The sequence below is a fragment of the Myxine glutinosa genome, chromosome 1 (genome assembly GCF_964187855.1).
Source record: "Myxine glutinosa chromosome 1, kmMyxGlut1.1, whole genome shotgun sequence".
NCBI classification, from domain to species: Eukaryota; Metazoa; Chordata; class Myxini; order Myxiniformes; family Myxinidae; genus Myxine; species Myxine glutinosa.
In genome coordinates this window covers 60659199-60682213 of record NC_136261.1, presented here as the reverse complement: position 1 = coordinate 60682213, position 23015 = coordinate 60659199, and the positions used below count along the sequence as shown (strand labels likewise).

The 23015-nt window shown below is 43.5% G+C and overlaps 1 protein-coding gene across 1 annotated transcript in view; it reads right to left on the bottom strand.

Annotated features, from left to right (window-relative positions):
* Positions 1-4399: 4399 nt before the first annotated feature.
* Positions 4400-23015, bottom strand: part of MRPS35 (mitochondrial ribosomal protein S35) — a 65552-nt gene continuing 46936 nt past the window's right edge. The window contains exons 5-8 of the mRNA XM_068112113.2: positions 18150-18289; positions 17947-18056; positions 7155-7224; positions 4400-5875 (exon numbers count right to left, since the gene is read on the bottom strand). Of these exons, the coding sequence (XP_067968214.2) occupies positions 5597-5875; positions 7155-7224; positions 17947-18056; positions 18150-18289 (599 nt within the window). The 3' untranslated portion in view covers positions 4400-5596. The remainder of the gene's footprint in view (positions 5876-7154; positions 7225-17946; positions 18057-18149; positions 18290-23015) is intronic.

Genomic DNA, 23015 nt, shown 5'->3' with positions numbered 1-23015 from the left:
TGGCCACCACCCAGATTAGAGGAAAATCTGTTAAATAACCAAAAGGGTTGGAATCATGTATGATACCACTTTTCAGGGGTTTTCGAGGTCGAGGAATCCAATTATGATGTTATTTTGATGATTCGAGGTCAAGGTCAACCCTCAAGGTCATCTTAAAGGTCATTTTTGAGTCAAACATGTCGGTTTTTGAGTTTTTTGTCAAGATTTACGCGAGGTTCACCATTTTATGTTTCTGGGTTGGGTAATCGAACTCTGACCTTATTTTTGACAATTAGAGGAAATATTTACATGTCTATTTCCTAATTTTCAGGCATATGCAGTTCATCAGTCTAATTACAAAGGTACGGATTTTGATGTTTTATGAACTGTATGCCATATCCTTGTGTTTAATTTTTGTGCGATCATGATCCAGGTTCATGTATACATGATTGTATACATGTCATAAATATGACGTCATAGGTCATGTGACCTGGCGGCCATATTGGATTTTATGAAAACCTTAAAAGGATCCCTGCCTTCATTTTTCGATCGATTCATTTTGAACTTTGACCACTTATAGTACGCCATGTGATTGGATGCATATCCTAATTATGACGTCATAGGTCAGGTGACATGGCGGGATGGACCGGTATGGTCCCCGGATCATACCGCCCTTGGCGCCCGTCAAAAATCGAAAGAGTATGGCATGGGCAACATCTGCGCCAAATTTGATGCTTTTGGAAGAATTTGAACCAAAATATCCCTAAGGGCCCTGACTACAGTAAATCTTTCAAAAGAACGATAATTAAAGACTGAATCAAATAAAACTTATAGCTTGTTAGTGTTTGATAAAGGTTAGTCGAAAGTGTAAAATCCTATTTAAAAAAATCCATGTACAAGCAGTCTGGTAGGCTAGCTCTCTCTGGCTCTCTGATCCAATATCTTCTCAGTAAAAATCTTTTGTAAGAGATTACAGCATGTAGGTTTTGTAAGATTACAGCATATAGGTTTTGTAAGATTACAGTACAGTATATAGGTTCATACCTCTTATATATGATTTTGACTTATGAGGGAAAAGATGAGTTTGCAGGTTGACAAAGGATGTGGTTGTCATAGCTACTGAGTGACCTTTTGATTAAATAAGGACTTTCTTATTGCATGCCTGTTTTTATCGATTCCTGAATATTAAACCATAAAGTTATGAAACAAAAAACGTCATGTAAATGTCCCTGCAATGGCGTTATAAAACGTTGCTGCAAAGTTATAATAATGTTAACGCAACGTCATGATTGATGGAACCTTGACACCGAAGAGTCTCGAAGAACATATCTTTCTCATTAAAGAATTTGAAAATGCAGACATGCTCTCAGCGGGGAGTACTCCCATCTCAATATTTCACTCGACCAATCACATTGTATCCCCCGATCCTTACTCCATCCCACCCACACTTTGCCTAACCAATCCTACTGCTCTCCTCCCATCTCTTCGCTCCTCCCCCTCCACTTGCTCCTCCCACTTCAACTTGTATAAAAGTCAGGACTGACGTCAAAATATTAGGATTATCACTGGGTTTGTAAGATGTTGGTTTGTTGTACTTTTGGATTTTCACTAGGTTTGTAATGCTGTAAATGTTGTACTTCGGATGTTTTACTTGGCTGGTCGATTCTGTATGTTTACACTGCATGTTGACTGTATACTGTGCATGCCACTGTATCCTCATGATGTACATCTCTACTGTACAAGGATTTCACTTGGGACCTTCTGTGAATTTTGCAATGTAATTTGTGAATTGTAATATGCTCTTCTATGGTTTGATAAAGGTTATTGTTTCTTGCTGTGTATTTCCTTGCAGACAGAAAGTGTTGTCCTCCTCAGGAATTAAAATTTGGGATTCTTCTTCTCACAAAGTTATGGACATTGAATTTCTTGATTCATCTATTACATACTACTGTCTAAAAAATATCCCTATCAACGAAGAGCCTATCTAATGTCTACAAAAGTGCGTTGCCATAAGGGACACAGGTATGATCACCAGGTCTGACACACAGGGGAATTATCTTAGTCCCAATAACTATTTATCAGGCCCCATTCCTCGTAATGGGGACGAAGACACACCTAGATCCGACAAACCGGGCTAAACACAGGACTAATTACAGGTGAGATTCTCGAGCACGACACAGAGACACCTACAGCGCATTCAGAAAGTATTCAGACCCCTTCACTTTTTTCACATTGTTATGTTGCAGCCTTATGCTGAAATCGATTAAATTCATTTTTTCCCTCATCAATCTACACTCAATACCACATAATGACATAGAGAAAACAGGATTTTAGAAAGTTTTGCAAATTTATTAAAATGAAAAAACTGAAATATCACATTGACATAAGTATTCAGACCCTTTGCTATGACACTTGAAATTTAGCTCAGGTGCCTGCCATTTCTCTTGATCATTTTTGAGATGTTTCTACACCTTGATCGGAGTCCACCTGTGGTAAATTCAATTGATTGGACATGATTTGGAAAGGCACACGCCTGTCTATATAAGGTCTCACAGCTGACAATGCATATCAGAGCAAAAACCAAGCCATGAGGTCGAAGGAACTGCCAACAGAACTCAGATACAGGATTGTGTCGAGGCACAGATCTGGGGAAGCCGACAAAAAAAATTCTGCAGCATTGAAGGTTCCCAAGAGCACAGTGGCCTCCATAATTCTTACATGAAAGAAGTTTGGAACAACCAGGACTCTTCCTGGAGCTGGCCGCCCGGCCAAACTGAGCAATCGCGGGAGAAGGGCCTTGGTAAGAGAGATGACCAAGAACCCGATGGTCACTGGCTGAGCTCCAGAGATCCTGTGTGGAGATGGGAGAAACTTCCAGAAAGACAACCATCACTGCAACACTCCACCGATCTGGGCTTTATGGCAGGGTGGCCAGACGGAAGCTTCTCCTCAATGAAAGACACATGAAAGCCCGCTTGCATTTTGCAAAAAAGCACTTAAAGGACTCTCAGACTGTGAGAAACAAGATTCTGTGGTCTGAAGAAACCAAGATTGAACTGTTTGGCCTCAATTGTAAGCGTCATGTCTGGAGGAAACCAGACACTGCTCATCACCTGCCCAATACCATCCCAACGGTGAAGCATGGTGGTGGCAGCATCATGCTGTGGTGGTGTTTTTCAGCAGCAGGGACTGGGGGACTGGTCAGGGTTGAGGGAACAATAAACGGAGCAAAGTACAGAGATATCCTTCATGAAAACCTGAAACAGAACGCTCAGGACATCAGACTGGGCCGAAGGTTCACCTTCCAACAGGACAATGACCCTAAGCACATAGTCAAGACCAGGCAGGAGTGGCTAAGTGACAACTCTGTGAAGGTCCTTGAGTGGCCCAGCCAGAGCCCTGACTTGACCCCAATCGAACATCTCTGGAGAGACTTGAAAATGGCTCTCCACCAATGGTCCCCATCCAACCTGACAGAGCTTGAGAGGATCTGCAGAGAAGAATGGCAGAAAATCCCCAAATCCAGGTGTGCAAAGCTCGTCGTGTCATACCCAAGAAGACTCGAGGCTGTAATCACTGCCAAAGGTGCTTCAACTAAGTACTGGGTTTAGGGTCTGAATACTTATGTCAATGTGATATTTTAGTTTTTTCTTTTTAATAAATTTGCAAAACTTTCTAAAATCCTGTTTTCTCTTTGTCATTATGGGGTATTGAGTGTAGATTGATGAGAGAAAAAATGAATTTAAACGATTTCAGCATAAGGCTGCAACATAAAATGTGAAAAAGTGAAAGGGTCTGAATACTTTCTAAATGCACTGTACCTATGCAGATCTACCTAAATCTAGATATTCCCCTTTACCCCAAATTAATAACAATATGATATACCATGTCCACATTCCAGCAAAAAGATCAAAATTTACTTTTGGGAATCAGGGAATAATCAGTGCTTGTTCCAACATCTCTACCTTATGAGGTATAAAGAGGGTTGGGGAGTTTGCAGGATATCAAATGCGGCTAAAACGAGATGATTGGGCCATGGCAGGTGGTGGGGGAGGTAATTGTGCCCATGTCCCACAGATGTCCAATAAAAATTTTTACTTTGTAATCTCAATATCAGACAAAAGGTGTATTAATTAATCTACCCGCTAGGCTCCAGTGAGACGATGTAATGAAGACACTGCTGTGTACAGTAAAGCAAGAAAATGTTATATATGAAAAATGAATGCACAATATGGACCCACATTTAATGAAACCCACCAGATGGGAAGCCTCCAACCCCCAACCTCAAGCCAGATGGCATATATGACCCTTACAATCCCACAACTCCAAACACACAAACACACTTCCCTTCCCTTCTCAAAAAATTAAGTTGGAAGAGAAAGAAGAGCATTAGAGAAAAATAACAAAATAAGGTGACAACTCAGGCTTCGAGGAAGATTTAATCAGCACCGAAAAAATAGATGGCAGGAGCATCAATCACTTCAGCACGCCGCTGTTACTTCAGCTGCCCATTATGGCAGATCTATTTGAGCAGAGAAAGAAATTCAAACATTTAAGCGTTTGAAATATCCTTTCACAGAGAGCGATAGCAAACCGAAGGCATTGGCTTTTATTCACGCCAGTCAAATACAAGATTCCGATTCCAACAGACTCAAGCCCTCGTTTTTCCATCAAGCCTGTGTCATTAGGCCTATAAAGAGATTGCGCGGGAGACTGGTGGGAGAAGGCCGTCAATATAGGTGACGTCTCAAGATTTGTTGAACTCGGTTACGTCGAGAATCGGGGAAAGTGGCAATATTGCAGCACTCAAACTTTCACTACACAGTCTCCGAGGATTTGAGGGCAGAATGGAGAAAGTTTCTTCCACAAGGGCTTGGAGTCACCACCATTCCCCTTGACACACTGATCCCATTTACAACTGTCAGAGGCATCACGAGGTCAAAGTTTAATCTGCCAGGGAAATTGACACACACACACACACACACACACACACACACACACACACACACACACACACACACACACACACACACACACACACACACACACACACACACACACACACACACACACACACACACACACACACACACACACACACACACACACACACACACACACACCATTCCACCTTCTGAAACCCGCATCTGCAGATAACAACCATCAACACAGATGTTTGGGGCAGGCAGGATGGCAGCGGAGACCGAGACGTACGCACACTCGCCTCGCCGCACACTGGGTTTAAATCCCAACACAGCTATAAACTGTCATCTCGGTATTTCACAGGCAAGGTGATTCATATATGTGTGCGCCCTCCCTCGGATGGACATTAACCTAGGTATCCCATCTGCCGGCATTATTTGGTGGACGTTAAACATCCCAAGATATCCTTCGCAAAGAGTAAGTGAGCTATCGCCGACGCCATTTCCAAATCACAAATTATAATTGCCCTAACTACTGCTGCTGGTGAAGGCAATGGCAAACCACCCAGTAAAACCTTTGCCAAGAAAATGCTTCGGCCGCACCAACGCTCTGCACCATCAGAGTATGGCAAATCAGAATACGAGTTCATATTAACAAGTCAATGCACAATTTACAGCAGTATCTGAGCACTGGCTCATGCTGCTGGTTGTAGATGAAGCAGTCGCAGCACAGCCTCCTTATAATTGTGCATGTTCTGGTCGGTCTCGCCAACATTCTTCAGCATTTCTACAGACTTGCTGTAGCTCTTGATCTCCTCAGAGGTCCTCAATTCATCCACGGTCGGTGCAGGCTTCTGCTCTGCTTGCCGAATGTTGACCAGGATGTCATGCAGGGAGGCCTCCGAAGGGCTTCCGTCCCATTCATAGATCTCCATGTCCTCGCGTGATTTGCTTCCTTCCCAAGGCTCAACTTTCTGCATTCCACAACAGCGGATGAGGCTTAGCCCTCAATGTGATTTAAAAGGCAAGAATCAGCAGCATTCTCAACCTCGGTCTCAAACACCCTTACATCCATCTCGATTTAAAGTGTTCCTCTGCAAATTCAATTTTGGAAAAGAATGCCAATTGTGACATCGATGCATGGAACCATTCAATATTGAATATAATTTGTGCAAAGTGGAACTCGACCTTCTTTAAAGTAACCCCACACCCCCACTCCTCTTCTTCCTCTCCCCCTCCTTCCTTCTTCCCCATGCCCACTATTTCTCCAATTCAAGGGATGAGGAGAAAGGATGGTGCTACATACTTCAAGAGCAACCAAACAACAACCTAATGTGATCTGTTCATATATACTCGTACAAATAAAACATGTTTCACGAGCAAATAAAAATAACCAAACAGAGTGATGAAACAACTTATAAAACCAAAGGGGCATTAACCAGTTTATACACCATAAATCTGCTACAACTGGGAAACAAGTTGGCAAACACGACGCCTCGGGATTAATGGTCCAGAAAAGAATCAAGCCAAAACAGGTCCTCGGATGTCATAACAACGATGAAACGGGTAGATCAGCTAGTTTACGATACCTGATGGGTAACTGGATTTGTGCTACTGCCTTGTAGAATTTGTCTTTTGGTATTTAGGCCTCTGGTAGTACAGATCAGGGGCTCCTCTACATGCAGTTAAAAATGCAGGCTATATTACAGGCCTGCTCCAAATCAGTGGAGGGAATTTGTGCGTCACCATTCTCTGTATTTATTGGGCTATTTGAAAGCTTTTCTTACCAGTTGTACGGAGTGATAGGGGATTAACACATTAGTGATGAATAGAGAATCTGGGACCATGTTTCCAATGGCGTATGCCAGGGCGTATTTATTGTTTGCCCATTTTGAAACAATTTCACTGCCTGTCGCAAACAAGGCCGCTTTTGGAATCGCTTTCCTGAGGCTGTTTGATTGCGCTTTCCCCTCTAGGAGTTAAATCAAGCAGGTGGTGCAACATCAGCTAATCAGTCAAAATTTCATGAACATGATGAACCCATGAACTAAATTTTCCACTCACATTAACCATACCCAACTTGCAGGTTACTGCTCTCTCCTCCAAATGTCTCATCTTTTCCAGTTCGTTTATTTCCTTGCTTTATTATGTCAAACGGTCTCCCCACTGCCCTCAAGCCAGAACAATTTGTGAGAGCATTTTAAAGAGCAGGTGAAAAAAGGCAAGAAAAAGGCAAGGCAAGAATTAACTTACCCATGATTCATGGTAAAGTACAGTGAGAAGGTAAAAGGCATAATCATAGTTCTGCTTTCTTAATGGGCATCTGCAAGAAGGAAAACACGCGGACAAGAAAAAAAAGACAAGGTGATATATACAGATCAGATGAATGAAGGAAAAATGTAACTCTTAAGCTTTTCTTAAAAAAGGTTGTGGATGCTTATAACTAGTAATAATTTATTTTTGTCATATGTATATATATATACACATACAGTCACGTGAAAAAGTAAGTAAACCCCATGTAAAGTTTTGACTTTTTCAACATATTTCAACATACAGCTATTTGATCTTCATTTCAACAATATTGACAGATAAAGGTGATATAATATAACAAATATCATGAAACATTTACATTTTGTAGTCAATTGTATAATTTAAATAAACATAAATGCAAATTTCGCATGTGGAAAAAGTAAGTACACCCCTACATTTATCACTACTTCAAATACCTAAAATTAGAATCAGGTGCACCACACCAGCTCAGGTGCAAATGATTCGAACATCGTCAGAGAGGATATTGGAGGAAACTGTCTTATTTAAACATCAGACATTTATTTTGGTTTGCTCTTTGTTGTTGAAGTGTGCAGCTTCACCATGCCTAGATCAAAAGAGCTCTCTGAGGCCTTCAGAGAGACGGTTATTGATGCCTACGAGTCTGAGAAGAGATTTAAAAAGATCTCCAAACAATTTGAAATCAATCATTCGACTGTCCGGAAGATCATCTACAAGTGGAGAAGAATCCAAACAACTGAAAACTTGTTCAGACCAGGCCGCCCAGCAAGTTCAGCCCGAGAGCAGACCGCAAGATGCTGAAAGAAGTCTCTAAGAACCCCAGAATGTCATCATGGGACGTACAGGTAGCCCTTGCCACTGTTCATGTCAAAGTGCACGAGTCTACCATAAGAAAGAGGCTGCACAAATTTGATCTACATGGGAGGTGTGCCAGGAGGAAACCTTTGCTGTCCAGAAAGAACATCAGGGCAAGACTAAAGTTTGCCAATGAACACCGAGGCAAAGACCAGCACTTCTGGAACAATGTGCTCTGGACAGATGAGTCAAAGGTAGAGCTATTTGGCCACAGTACCAGAAGACATGTTTGGCGAAAACCAAAGACAGCAGTTGACAACATGAACCTGATACCAACTGCAAAGCATGGTGGTGGAAATATTATGGTTTGGAGCAGCTTTGCTGCATCAGGGCCTGGACAGCTCACCATCATAGAATCCACAATGAATTCTTCATTGTACCAGAGGGTGCTTGTTGAGGATAATGTGAGGCCATCTGTCAGAGAATTGAAGCTCAACCGAAGGTGGACCTTGCAACATGACAATGACCCGAAACATACCAGTAAATCCACCAAGGAATGGCTGAAAAGAAAGAAATGGAGGGTTCTGGAATGGCCAAGTCAAAGCCTGGATCTAAATCCCATCGAGATGTTGTGGGGGTATTTGAAACAAGCTGTGCATGCAAGAAATGCCTCAAACATCGCACAGCTGAAAGAATTCTGCATAGAGGAGTGGGAAAAATTTCTCCCAGTCGATGTCAGAGACTGGTAGACAGTTATAAGAAACGCCTACTTGAGGTTGTTTCTGCCAAAGGGGGCAATGCCACCTATTAGAGCCAAGGGTGTACTTACTTTTTCCACATGCGAAAATCTATCAATATTGTTGAAATGAAGATAAAATAGCAGTATGTTAAAATATGTTGAAAAAGTCAAAACTTTACATGGGGTGTACTTACTTTTTCACGTGACTGTACATATGAATGAATGAATATAAAACACTGGTGATTGATGTCTGTGCGTGCCCCACTGTTCTCCTCTCCAATCTTTAAGATTATGCAACTGGGAGAAAGGAATGCAAATGGCATAGCATAATAATATAGCCTTGACTAAGGATCAGGCAGATCAAGTGTTCCTTGATGGTAATTAGTGAGCCACCTGGGTTTTAACTGATAATTTCATCGCAACATGGCAATTTACGTGAGACTTTACTTGTTCTGAGAAGCTTACGCTCCAAATCCTTCAGGTCTTCAGTTGAATTTAAAGCTGCAACATTGGGGATAGCAGTCCAGCGTCCTCACCACAAGGCCACTAATGAATGCAATTCAATCCACAGCTAATAAATTTAAACCATAACCATTGGCTGCAGCTGTATGAAATATAGAATAAGTGCTATTCAATAACAGTTTGTTTACTGGAGAATATATACATTTTCGTAGAAAAGAAGGCACCAAAGAATGACCAATGAAATATTAAATAATCGCAATACCCCAGCTGCACACAAGGTAAACTAATGACAAAGTGTCACAGGTTCAAATCAACAGCTGCAATACAGCGAACAGGGACTGAGAACACGAAACCTGCCCATCCAGTCGTGAAAACGCAGGCAGAGTTGCCAAAGGCTTCCAGGAAATTACCCATAAAGGGCTGAATATACAGCGGTGAGAAATTCACAATAAATACTTTATGGGCCTGGCCACTCAGCCTCCTGTGTCAAGCTGACCACCATCACAACCGCATAACCCATTTATGTGAAACTATCTCTGACAGCATATGGCATAGCATAATATGCCTGGCGTTGGCTTAGCGGTTAGGGTGCCGGCTTGGGATCCTAGGATCCTGGGTTCGAATCCCGATCGATCGCTGAATTAACGCCAGGGGGGTTGACTCAGCCTGTCATCCTTCCAAGGTCGGCAAATTGAGTACCAGCTTGCTGGGATGAATGATCCCCGTGTGTACCCCCATTCAGAATAGGTACACCGTATCCCTGCGCATCGTAAGAGCGTGACCAAGGGTTGGCGTCAGGAAGGGCATCCGGCCATAAAAACATTGCCTCAAACAGGGAACCATGATTGTCATGGGGCCCGCCAGGCTAACCCCCGCTCTAGCGGGGGAAAAATGGCCTTAAAACGATCATTCATATATTCATTTATATATCTCTGACAGCAAATGTCAAGATTTTCAGGCCTTTGACATTTTGTGGGAGGTGAGAGGTACATTCTTGGTTATTTAACCTTCACATAAAAAACCCATCTCTATAATTATCCTAAAATATGCAATTTGGTGTCTGTTTGTCTGTCTGACCGCAATACATTCGGTCGTTACTTCTCCAATGTCAACCAAACTTGACAGGAGGACTAAGGGTCACACAGTGGAAGTTGTAGGGACTAATTCCTCTCCCCACCCCCCCCCCCCACCCCCCAAAACTCCCTCACCAAGGGGGTTGTTCATCTTGAACAAAATCGGTGTGAAGATGTATATCTGTGTTAAGATAGCTAATCATGGCATTTCTCAAATTACAAATGTTACAAAAATTACAAAAGTAATAACAACACCAGAAACTATCATGCTAATTAAATTAATTATTACAAAACAATATTAATACTAACTAGAACTACCACTTTATACAGTAACTGCTGGCAGTGTTGACAGGGTACCAAGACATCCAGCTTTGATACAATCCCACTTTGATACGATTTTGATACAACTCTTCGAGGGTTGCGGTGGGGGGTGAGGAGGGGGAGGGGTGGAGAAAGTTAGGGTGGAGTGAGGTGGAGGTTGGGGGGAAAGTTATGGTGGGGAGTTGGGAGTTGGAGGTTGGGTAGGAGGGGAGACTTGGAGGTTGTTGTAGGGGTGGGAGGGAAATAGGAGGGGGTGGAGAGGAAATAGGAGGAGGGGAGGGAGAGAGTTATTGGGTCGATGGAGGGGGTGAGATAGTTATTGGAGTTGTTCTTGTGGTTGAGGGGTGGGGGAAAGTGTTTGGGGTTGAGGGGAGGGATAGAGTTATTGAGGTCAGGATAGAGATATTGGCCTGTAACCTGCCTATGATACAGCCCCATCCGTGACCCATAACGTTGTCTCCATAAAACCTAATTCAGAATTGGATTTAAAAAATTCAATTGTAAAAACAGGATTAAAAATAATTAAAAACATATCTGCCAGAACATGCGACCTGCGATGCTTACATTATCAAACTATATTCCCAAAGACTTGTTGATCATGTGTGTGAAGTTTCACATCGATCTATTCAGCCGTTCTGGAGAAGGATAAGTTGAGGTTTATTCTTCAAATAAATAAAACAGTGATGTGGCAGAGCCATTGGTTTAAAGGAAAATATTAAATAATTATATCTCTGAAACCACTGAAGCTATCGATGCGAGACTTTGCAGTTATGATCCACTACGCTCGTTGCATACATTGTAATAAGTTTCACAACAATAGGTTAAGAAGTTTTGAAGGAGGAGGTTTTTAAAGTATCGTTTTTCAAACTAATATGGCTGCTAAACCAACCACATGACCTATGACATCAAAAATTTATACACTCCGCCTATGATTGGGTCGGGGGTCATGTGTGTGAAGTTTCGTGTTGATCGGATCGGTTTGTCTTTCCATCCAAGATGGCTGCCAAACCATGTGACTTAAGACATCATTTTCAAACTATATATGCAGCAATGGTGAGACACGATATATTTTTATTATAATAGAGCAAACGTATATGGTTATGTCGTTATGTTTATATGTGACGAAAACGTCTTCTTCGTCAAATAAAATTACCACCCTCTTAATTATGTTGAGACTGCTGAGACCCTCAGACCTTTGATGACCCTTTAATTCCCCCAAGACCCTCAAGACCCCTGAATACCCAAAATACCCTGAAAGACCCAAACGACCCCGAATACCCTGAAAACCCAAAACACCCCAAAGTCCCAAAATACCCTTGAAGGCCCTGAGGCTCAAAAGACCCCGAAGATCCAAAAGACCCCAAAGATCCAAAAGACCCCGAAGACCCAAAAGACCATGAAGACCCCAAAGACCCTGAAGACCCCAAATATCCTTAAATACCCTTTAGACCCAAACTACCCTTAAAGGCCCAGAGGAACCAAAAGGCCCAGAGGAACCAAAAGACCCTGAAGACCCAAATGGCCCTGAAGACCCAAAATACACTGAAATGGTCAAAGATGCCTATCCCTCTGAAACGACGTGTGGTGAGGCACGCGGAGTGCGCCGAGTCACGCTAGTTTATACAATTTTGCATTGATAGGGTTTTTTTTCACGTTTTTTTTTTTTTTTCAACATTATATCCAAATGTGCAGTAGAACATATGGTTAAAATGCCACATCGATCCATTCAGCACTTTTAGAGAAGAATATTTTTTCATTTTTGCATAAAATCCAATATGGCTGCCAGACCGTGTGACCGATGACAATCGTCTTCAAGCTTTAACCCCCAAGGCTAGTAGATCATGTGCATTTGAGTTTCGCATCGATCTATTAAGCCGTTCTGGAGAACATTTTTGAAGTTTTTCATTTTCAATACAATATGGCTGCCAAACCACATGACCTATTCTGTCATAAGTTTTATTTTTCCGTTCAATTTTTGCATAGATTTAAAAAAAAAATTTGCACGCTCAATATTTTAAAAACCGATCCGATTAAGGGTTGTACGAGTCTAATTATGACGTCATAATGAAGGCACCGATATATTTATATTTTACTTGTACATTTTTATTCATATATTTTATTCCCCATTAGGAGTTTTTGACAAAGTGCCATTTTTTGGGGGTTTTCCAAGATGGCATCCATACCACGTGACCTGTGACGTCATAATTATCATTAAAAGATTGTACAGGCCGAGGCACTCCTCTGGTGAAAATTTCCTGTCAATCGGTCAAGTGTTTGCAGAGAAAATTAATTTGAAAAAAAAAAAAAAAAGTCCAAAAACGGTAGAATAATAATTATATAGAACTAGCCGAAACCCGTGGAACATCCACGGCAGGGAAGATGTGGTGTATGGATAGAGTGTACCATTATGGATGGCATAGGGGATTTGCTTGTCCGAGTAAGAGTTAGGAAGAAAGATGAGAATGAAGAGTGCGTATATGAACAACGTATTTATTGCAATCTACCTAAATGACAACGCTACGACATACCTTTGAAAAATGAATGGATTCGTAATAGGAATCGGCATAATGGCGTCGTATCGGCAGTTAATCGGATGCTTTTGGGCCCCAAAGTCGACTAATTCAGATTTTTCGAGTATGGCTGTACGTGACAAACAAAGAGCGCGGTTGGAAGAAATTATGGTAAACCCACCTGATGAGGTTAGCGTACACCGCGATCGACGACCCCGGCACATATGCATGCTCAGGATTGTCCACTCAGTGGACGGCTTGCTGTCGCCTTTGACTGTCCAATCAGCGGACGGCTTGCTTCGCCTTCTCCCAGCAGACGCCAATAAGATGGCGTCGTATCGGCCATTAATCGGATGCTTTTGGACCCCAACGTCGGCTAATTCAGATTTTTCGAGTATGGCTGTACGTGATAAACAAAGAGCGCGGTTCATAGATCGTAAATCCATTAGTGCCGTGGGCATCAGGTCACTGGGTGCGGCGTAAAAGGGATAACAAAGTCGAGTCCTTACGCTATTATTATATAGATAACATAGAATAAACATAAGAAAAACAATAGTGTTCCACATCCTGAAAGACATGTGGTACCCTAATAATATCCACCTCCCCAAGGGATTCTTCCTCATTGAACAAGCACCGTGTTAATATGTGTAAATAGCTTATCGTGGTGCCGTTTCATGGGGGCAACCCTTACCGGAAATATAAAATATTATAAACCACAAACACATATGATTACCTTTTTAAGCAGGCTTTACTGATGTTTAACACTAAACTGAATGGGAGGAAACCCAACGTTCTTCGAGCATTACATGAGCATAGATCTACTGTCATCTGTCATCTATCTGTTTTCCCCAGAAAGGATAACATGACCCTTCCTGCTGCTCCCATAGCTCCCGGGTGTACTAGTACTATAAAAGGAGCCGTGCATGTGTCCGGCCAGGTTCCACCCATTGGTTTGACAGTTCACATGACCCCACCCACAATTTATATACAAGGGCCACCACATTGGTGCTTACTGATATGTGAAGTCAAAGACATCTTCGGAGCTGTTATATTTCCAATCGCCTTGCCCTCCCTACAAGTTTTCCCTTCAGTGTAAACCGACAAAAGCGACACTTAAACGGATTTTGAGCCCATAGGCATCACGGGCCTTGTGAAGATAGGCCTCAGTGATCGAGGCAGCATTGTATTGTATATAAACTGCCCAAATAACTGTATGGCATTCTCTCAAGCAGCACTTTAATAGTGGAGGTTATGCAGGTCCATGCTATTGTTGTGTGTGTGGGGGTAGGCATGAAATACCTCATAGGAAAGTTAGAATCGTGTAGATTAGTATGCTCCGAGTGTCGTGAAGAAAAATAACCCATCTCGATGTCCATAAGTAGGCCGTCTGTCCGGGTAAGAGCATTTGCATGTTGCCATGAGGGGCGTGGCTTTGTGTTAAGCAGTTCTAGGGATTAAAGGTTAATTCCCCAGTGTGTAATTTGCCCGTCACCTTCCCTCCGTCTTTATTACAACCAAAAAGCCCGCCAAACAACAACTATAACAAATGGACTCATTCGCTCACAATGCCGTCAGGGCTTACCAACACCCAGCACATTTGCCGATCGGCACATAAATGCCGCCTCATGACCGACGTCATCCGAACATTCATGAACAGCGATTAGACTCTGACCCCTGACGACTCGTAACAAGGAGGCCATGCCCCGGCCTTCGTGATTGGTGGAGGCGCGATGGGATGATTGAGTAGAGCTCGGTGATTGGACAGAGCGTGACATCAGCGTCGAACATTCGAGAGCTGAAAGGAAAAAGTCACGTCTCGCCATCTTTGTCTATCTCTTCTGAACCTGGCTGCGTGGTGGACGGTCGTTCCTCTCATGCGCGCTCGTGCAGAGAACCTTCGGAGCATTGTGGAGATATAGGAACATTGGAGGAGGGGGGTGTTGTTGGACTGTGGTGCATTCCGGGGGAGTTGGGGCCGCGTAGTGCTTGGCGGTGGAAGCAAGAAGGGCTGGTTGAGTACATGCTCGCGCTTGGGCGTATTCTGACACACGGTTTCGGCGCCATTATCGGGGCGTGTCCGCACAAGCGGCTACACCAGCAGCAATGACCAACGTGCCCTCGACGCACTTTGGGGACAGAGCTGAGGGTCAGCCCTACAGTAAGGGAAGTTATTTTTATTTATCTTTCCTGCTTGTCTGTACATGAGTCTGAGTGGAGACGTCTCGTTTAGATAGTAGTTTTACCACAACGTTCATTTTTTTATTCCTTGTTTCATTTAAATAAATCGATTTGTGTTGCATTTTCAACGGTGTCATGTTTCTGTGTCTGTGGGGCTCGGATTAACCGCCGTGTGCCTTCGTTTATGCAAGGACCTTGCCGCCTACGGTGCCACATGCACCATAAAACTAAAAGGAACTGCCATTAACTTGGTTGGATGCATCGGGAGTAAAAACTGTTCGGCTGTCACTGGTGGTAAAATTGAAGCGATAAAAAGCTTTGAAGTTGAGGAAGCGATAAAAGCAATGAAGAGTTGAAAAGCGGGAGGGCCGACAGGAGTTGTGGGAGATATGTTGAAGGCAGCGGGAAGTTGGGGTGTGAAGAGAATGACAGAGATCTGCAATCTGGTGGTGAAAGAAGGCCACATTCCAGTGGATTGGGAACTGAGTACCCTTGTCCCTCTATACAAGGGGAAATGTGACCCGATGGGCTGTGGCTCGTATAGAGCGATAAAGTTATCAGAGTATGGAATGAAGGTGTTGGAAAGGGTGTTGGAGAAGAGGATAAGGAAGAAAGTGAAGATCGACAAAATGCAGTTTGGATTTATGCCAGGAAGAAGAGGTTTGTTGATCTGGAGAAAGCATTCGAAAGGGTTCCACACAAAGTATTGACATGGGCATTGAGGAAGTTAGGAGTGGAGGAATGGTTGATCAGAGTAGTGATGGCAATGTACGAGAGAGCGCGCACAGCTGTAAGCATGAAGGACGGGAACAGTGGTGGGTTTGAGGTGAAGGTGGGAGTGCATCAGGTGTCGGTACTAAGTCCACTACTATTTGTAGCTGTGACGAAGGTGCTGGCTCAGAACATAAAGGAAGGTTTACCATGGGAGTTGTTGTATGCAGATTATCTGGTGTTGATTGGGGAGAGTATGGATGGACTGAAGGAGAAGATGAACAATTGGAAGGAATGTATGGAGGGAAAAGGTATGAGGGTGAATATCAGAAAGACAAAAGTGATGGCAAGTGGTAAAGCATGCGGTGAGGTGGAAACAACTGGGAAGTGGCCGTGTGCTGTGTGCAGGAAGGGTGGCGGAGTGAACTCCATTCAATGTACAATGTGCACAGAGTGGGTTCATCAAAAATGTAGTGGACTGAGAGGGTCATTAATCAGTGTGGCAGCTACATTCAACTGTAAGGTGTGCACAGAGGGAGCTGCAGATGGAGGAAATGTTGAGTTGGATCTTGGAGACGGCATGAAGCTGGAAGGTGTGAAAACATTTTGCTACCCAGGAGACATGCTGAATGGAGAAGGTGGATCAGACTCGGCAACAGTTGCAAGAGTGAGATGTGCATGGAAGAAGTTTCGGGAACTGGGTGGCGTGCTGACGAGGCGGGGAGTGTCGTTGAAGCTGAAGGGAAAGGTGTATGCTGCATGTGTGAGAAGTGTTATGATTTATGGGAGCAAGACATGGGCAATGAACGAAGAGCAGCATCGAAGGCTGGAAAGGGTGGAAATGCGACTGGTTCGGTGGATGTGCGGAGTATCGTTGAGAAAAAGGAAGACAAATGATGAATTGCGAAATATGATGGGAATGGAGCCTGTGATGGATGCTGTGAAGAGAAACAGGTTGAGATGGTTTTATCATGTGTTGAGGAAGGATGAAAGTGACTGGTTGAGAAGAGTGATGGAAATGAATGCAGAAGGAAGTAGAGGACGGGGAAGACCGAGAAAGACTTGGCTAAAGGTGGTGGAAGAAGAAATGCAGGCAAGGCGGTTAACAAGGGGATATGTAGAAAATAGGGCAAAATGGAGAAGATTGTCATGGCCTAACCCTCGCTCTAGCAGGGAAAATGGCCTTAAAATGCCTGTTGTTGTTGTTGTTGTTGTTGTATCTGTCACTGGTGGTTTCAATCGCCGGCAACATGACACTATTATTTCCAATTAATTTCTCTTAAAATTCGACAGGCAACTATGACGGGTTTCTGTGAAGTCGGTGATAGTATAATTGGGGAGCACAAAGCATTAAATATTCTGCTGTTTCAAAGTGGGAGTGCCTGTTTGCCTTTATGAGCAAGTGGACGTTGAGGGGGGAAGGAGTAAAGATGGGACAGATTTGGAAGGGGGAAGTTGAGGCTTTGATGGGGGTGAGGGGGTTGAGGGTTTGTGGTTGAGGGGTGGATGTGGGGAGGGGATTGATGCCTTATGGATGGGAAGGGAAGGGTGAGGACTTGGGGTTAGGGGGTTGCGGAGTTGCCAGAATTGCATGTGCAAGTTTACTCAGTAAAAAATACAATTGGTCACAGGCGTGTGTGTCTGCGTGCGTGTCTGCGCGTCTGTGTGCGTGTCCACGTATATATATATGGAAAATGATTTAAAAAATAATGGATGGAAAATGTAAACAATTCATCCTGAGCATATAAGAACAAAATCCTACAGAATATTGTGAAAACATTGCTTTCTTTCATGAACAAAGAAAACTTACAAATCATACACATTTATTTGCCAAGACAGTTCATTGATCAAACTGAGGCATTTTAGTGTTGCATCATTTGCGAGCTAATCAGACAATTCAAGATGCTGCCCTCATACAGCGCAAGTGCGAAGTCTCATGCAAAAGTGCAATCCTCCAATTGACCGACCTGTCCGTTTTTATGGTCAGAATATCTGTTTGCTTGCAGTACCGATGACCCACCAACCAGATCATTTTTTTCCTGGCATGATCATCCAGGTTCAAACTGGACAAACGAATCTGCAGACAGGTTGCAATATCGTGAAATCTTGTTAAACATTTCAATAACAGCAACAACTTGACATAAGAGAAAACCTCTCCTGCCTTACTCACATTCAACGTTACCGCGCGGGCCTTCGGGTTGCGAATCGATGGACCGGCGGAGATGTAATCGCTAATCTGCACCTCGATGGGAAAATGGACCTCACACTTCTCATCCGTATCGAGCTCTTCAGGCCATTTCGTGCAGAACTCTGCTCGGCACACCATCCGTCACTGACAACCTCAAGAACCACACGACCTACACTTTTATGTAATACGCCAAATGCGAAAAAAAATGGGGTGCATCTAATTTTTTAAAACCCATTTTCTTTGAAAGGTATAGGCGACATGAAATTTCAATGCAAACGGCTGTTTTGAATAAGGTGACAATAGTAAAGTGGAGAGAATGGGGTTGGGTGGAAGGGAAAAAATGGTGGTGGAGTGATTGAAGAGGTGGCAGAAAGGAATATCAGGTTGGAACGATAAATGAGTAAGGAGATGAGAGAATAATGTGTTAAACACAACTGGGGTTTATTCGACCATTTCTGAAAGATGGTGTTATTTTACATGTGCTCTTTAACAATATTGAATTTCTCTTAATTTTCAAAATGTTTGCAACAATACCGTCAACATTCTTCAAAAAGACCAATACGAGCGAGCATAGTCAGTCATGATGAAGCTTTCACAAGAAGAAGAAGATGTCAAGTGCAAATGCACATGAAATTGTGTGCGCATATTAAGAACAACATTATTTACATTAAACGGGCTGGCAGGATGGCCTAGAGCAGGGGTCAGGAACCTTTTTGACTGGGAGAGCCATAAAAGCCAAATATTTCTAAATATATTTCATTGAGAGCCATATAGTATTTTTAACGTATAATAAATTAAATATGTCTTACTTTTAATGCGACTTCTGGTGCTGCATGGTTTTGCTGATGGCCTTGTAGTCTGGTTCATACGTGGTGAGGTTGAGCTTCATGCAGGCGTTGAGGCTTCCATCAGTTAAACGTGAGCGTAGGTTGGTCTTAATGTTCCTCATATGCGAGAATGACTGCTCACATGCATATGTAGAGCCAAACATGGTCAATACGGCAATACTCACACGCTGCATTGTGTGGTATGTCACAGGAAGCTCGTTCCAAGTTTTAAGAATCAGCTGGTCTTCAGGTTGAAGATTTTTCATTTCTGTCCACTTGTGTTCCCTCGCCAGCTCTGCTCGCTGTCGCGCAAGACTTTCCAACTCTCCATTAAGTGACTTGAACTTACTCATCCACATGTCTGATGCCTTCAGGTCAGCAACTTCCAGCTCAAAGTCTCCGATAGAGACCCCGGGGATGCATGTCAGGTCGATTTTGTCCACTGCACACTCATGTGGATGAGTGATGAACTTGAAAAGACCAGTGCGTGCACGAAATTCTCCAAAACGTGCTTTGAATGACTGCAGGAGATTGGACGTAAAGCCAGCTAGCTGCTGGAGATCCAGATGTTGAGTGGAGTCACTTGCTAAGCATGCATCTCTAAATTGTTGCAGTCTTTCAAAGTGCAGAAGACGACCTGTTTCAATGTCCCTGAGAAAGACTTCCAGCTTGCTTTCAAATGCAAACACTGCTTGTTGAAGGGATGAGATTGTATTTCCAATACCTTGCATTTTCACATTGAGCTGGTTCAGATGGCCAGTTATGTCCACGAGATAGTGAAACTGCAGGAGCCAGTCAGTGTTGTCTAGCTCAGGATGCTTGACGCCTTTCATTTCAAGAAAAGTCCGGATTTCACTCAGGCAAGCTGCAAAACGGCTGAGCACCTTCCCCCTTGACAACCAACGCACGTTGCTGTGTAAAAGCAGACCGGGATAATGATTCCCAACTTCTTCTAACAGAGCTTTAAACTGGCGATCATTTAAAGCTCGGGCAACAATAAAGTTGACCACTCGAATGACCAGCGACATCACCTCACCAAGCTCCTGGCCACACGTCTGAGCACAAAGCGCCTCCTGGTGCAGGATGCAATGAAAACTTAGGATGGCTCTCTTTTCATGTTCACGGAGAAGCGCTACAAATTCTTTGTTCTTCCCCAACATACAGGGTGCACCATCAGTACAGACAGAAATAAGTTTATCCATCGGTAGTTTTTTTTCTTTAGCAAACTCCATGAAAGACGTGAATAAATCCTCTCCTCTTGTTGTCCCTTTCATTGGCAAAACAGCCAAGCTTTCCTCACGCAGTGTGTCACCTGCAGCATACCTGGCAATTATACTGCACTGAGATAGATGGCTAACGTCTGTTGACTCATCTAACGCGAGAGAAAAGTATGTCCCGGCGTTTATGTCCTTAATTTGTGTTTCCTCGACTTGATTTGCCATCATGATGCTACGATCGTGCACAGTTCTTGCTGACGGGGGCATGTCTTTTATTCGTTTGATTATCTTGTCTTTATTTGGGAAGTCATCAAACAGTTCATTGGCCACATCAAGCATGAATGTTTTGGCATACTCGCCATCTGTGAATGGCTTTCCATTCCTTACTATTGCCAAAGCACCCGCAAAGCTAGCGGAATTCCCGTCACCTTGCTTGGTCCACACACGTAGTTGCTGTTGACTCGTCTGCACTCTCCGCTGTAGCTCCTCGCATGCCCTTTTCCTGTTGTCCCCCGCTGGATATTTCGATGCAAATGAAGCATGGTGCGTATCGAAGTGCCGCTTTATATTTGACCGTTTCATCGATGCAATTTTATCATTGCATATTAGACATACCGCAGATCCTGCTCTCTCACCAAATGCAAATTCCTCTGTCCACGCAGCCTGGAATGCACGGTAATCATCGTCTTTTTTTCTTTTCGCCATCTTTTCCGTTACAAGGGTTGAAGCGGATAAACTAGTTGGTTATCTGATAAAATTGATTTCTTCACCTTTACAATGACGCGGACATGCTCGCGAGCCATTGGTTCCCGACCCGACCCACGGGTGACCCGTGACCCGTGAAATTTATCTTCAAAACTAATTTCTGTTTACGTTAAAATGACACAGTATTATTAAGAAATATCACAAGTATTTTAAAATCAGTTCCAAACTGATTTTTTTTTTTTTTTTTTAACTCAAAATTGTCTGGGAGCCATATGCCGTCACCAGAAGAGCCATATATGGCTCGCGAGCCATAGGTTCCCGACCGCTGGCCTAGAGGTATGCACACTCACCTCTAAGCTGTCAAATTTGAATCCTGGCCCAGCTATAAACTGTCAGTTCGGTGTTTCACAGGAGGGTGATTCATCAATGTGTGTGCCGTCCCTCGGATGGACGTTAAACTGGGAGTCCTGTATGCCAGCATATGTGGGTGGACGTTAAAGATTCCATGGTGTCCTTCGCAAAGAGTCGGCGAGTATCGCCGGGACCATGGCCAAGTTCCAAATTCCTGCCCCAACTAGGCAAATGTCAGGCCTGGCCAGGCCGGTTCGTGAAAGACTTGGACCAAGCTTATATATATATATGACGGGAGAAAGCAACAACAACTAGAACGGGCACTCGGTAGAGCGCATACCTTCGCCGCAGCTACTTTTGTTGCCAAAATAAAATTTTTGAGGTTGAAATGATCGCGGGAGATTGCGTTATAGTGATGACGTCCTGGATGGACATCTTCTTCTTCAGTCGCGCATAACTTTGAGTGAAATACGATCGAGTTAAAAATAGTCAGAATTTGAGCAAATCTGTTTCATTCGTTTGTTAATATGCCTCATCTATTGTCAAATCTGCAATTATAATTTTTTTTGAGGTTGAAATGATCGCGGGAGATCGCGTTATAGTGATGACGTCCTGGATGGACATCTTCTTCTTCAGTCGCTCATAACTTTGAGTGAAATACGATCGAGTTAAAAATAGTCAGAATTTGAGCAAATCTGTTTCCCAAAATCTAATCAAATGTGTCCCGTATAATAACCAATCATCCCACCAAATTTCATGCAATTCGGTTGAATACTTTTTGAGTTATGCGATTAACATACACACACACAGACATACAAATAAATACACAGCGATCAAAACATAACCTTCCGCTTTTGCGAAGGTAACAATCCAGTGATGGAATAGCACCGGAAGCGCTGCCCACCGGAATTCCATGGTGCCATGCAGTATGGCAAATTATATTATGAGAACAGCCTATTTTTAACTGGACTAAAACCACCGTTTAGAGGCCATTTTTCCCCGCAAAGCAGGGGTTGGCCTTTTCAGGGACCGTGGTTGTTGTTGTTTTTTGATCCCCTTTTTTTTGAAGCAATGTTTTACGGCCGGATGCCCTTCCTGCCGCCAACCCTGTTTGTCGCCTTTTTACGATAAACAGGGAATTACCAGTGTACTGGTACTCAATTTGCCGACCTCGGAAGGATGACAGGCTGAGTCAACCCCCCTGGCGTTAATTCAGTGATCGACCGGGATTCGAACCCAGGATCCTTGGATCCTAAGCTGGCACCCAGGATCCTTGGATCCTAAGAGACTCTCCCTCGCTCCTCCCCTCCTAGACTCCCCTCTCACCCCTCCTCCTCAAAGCATCCTCCCTGCTTCTTCCTCCTTCCAACTTTCACCTTCATCTCCCCAAACCTTCTGCCTTGCTCTTCCCCCTCCTCAAATAACACCTCACTGTGCCTCACCCAATCTCCATCAAACCTTTTGTCCGCCCCATTCTTCCCTTTCTCCAAGCTATTCTGAAATCTCTGACACACCTTCAACAGCTCTCCCTACCTCTTCCTCCTCTTCCACATCTTACCCTACCCCTCCCTCCCCCTGTTCTGGACCCGATGCTCCCCCTTCCTCTTCATTAACGGTATGGACCTCAAACATCCGGGGCCTTCGCTCAAACTTGACTGACCTCTCCATACAGGTTGCTTCTGACAAACCAGATGTGATCTGCTTAACAGAAACTTTCCTCCTTCATGATGTCTCTGATGCCTTGGTAT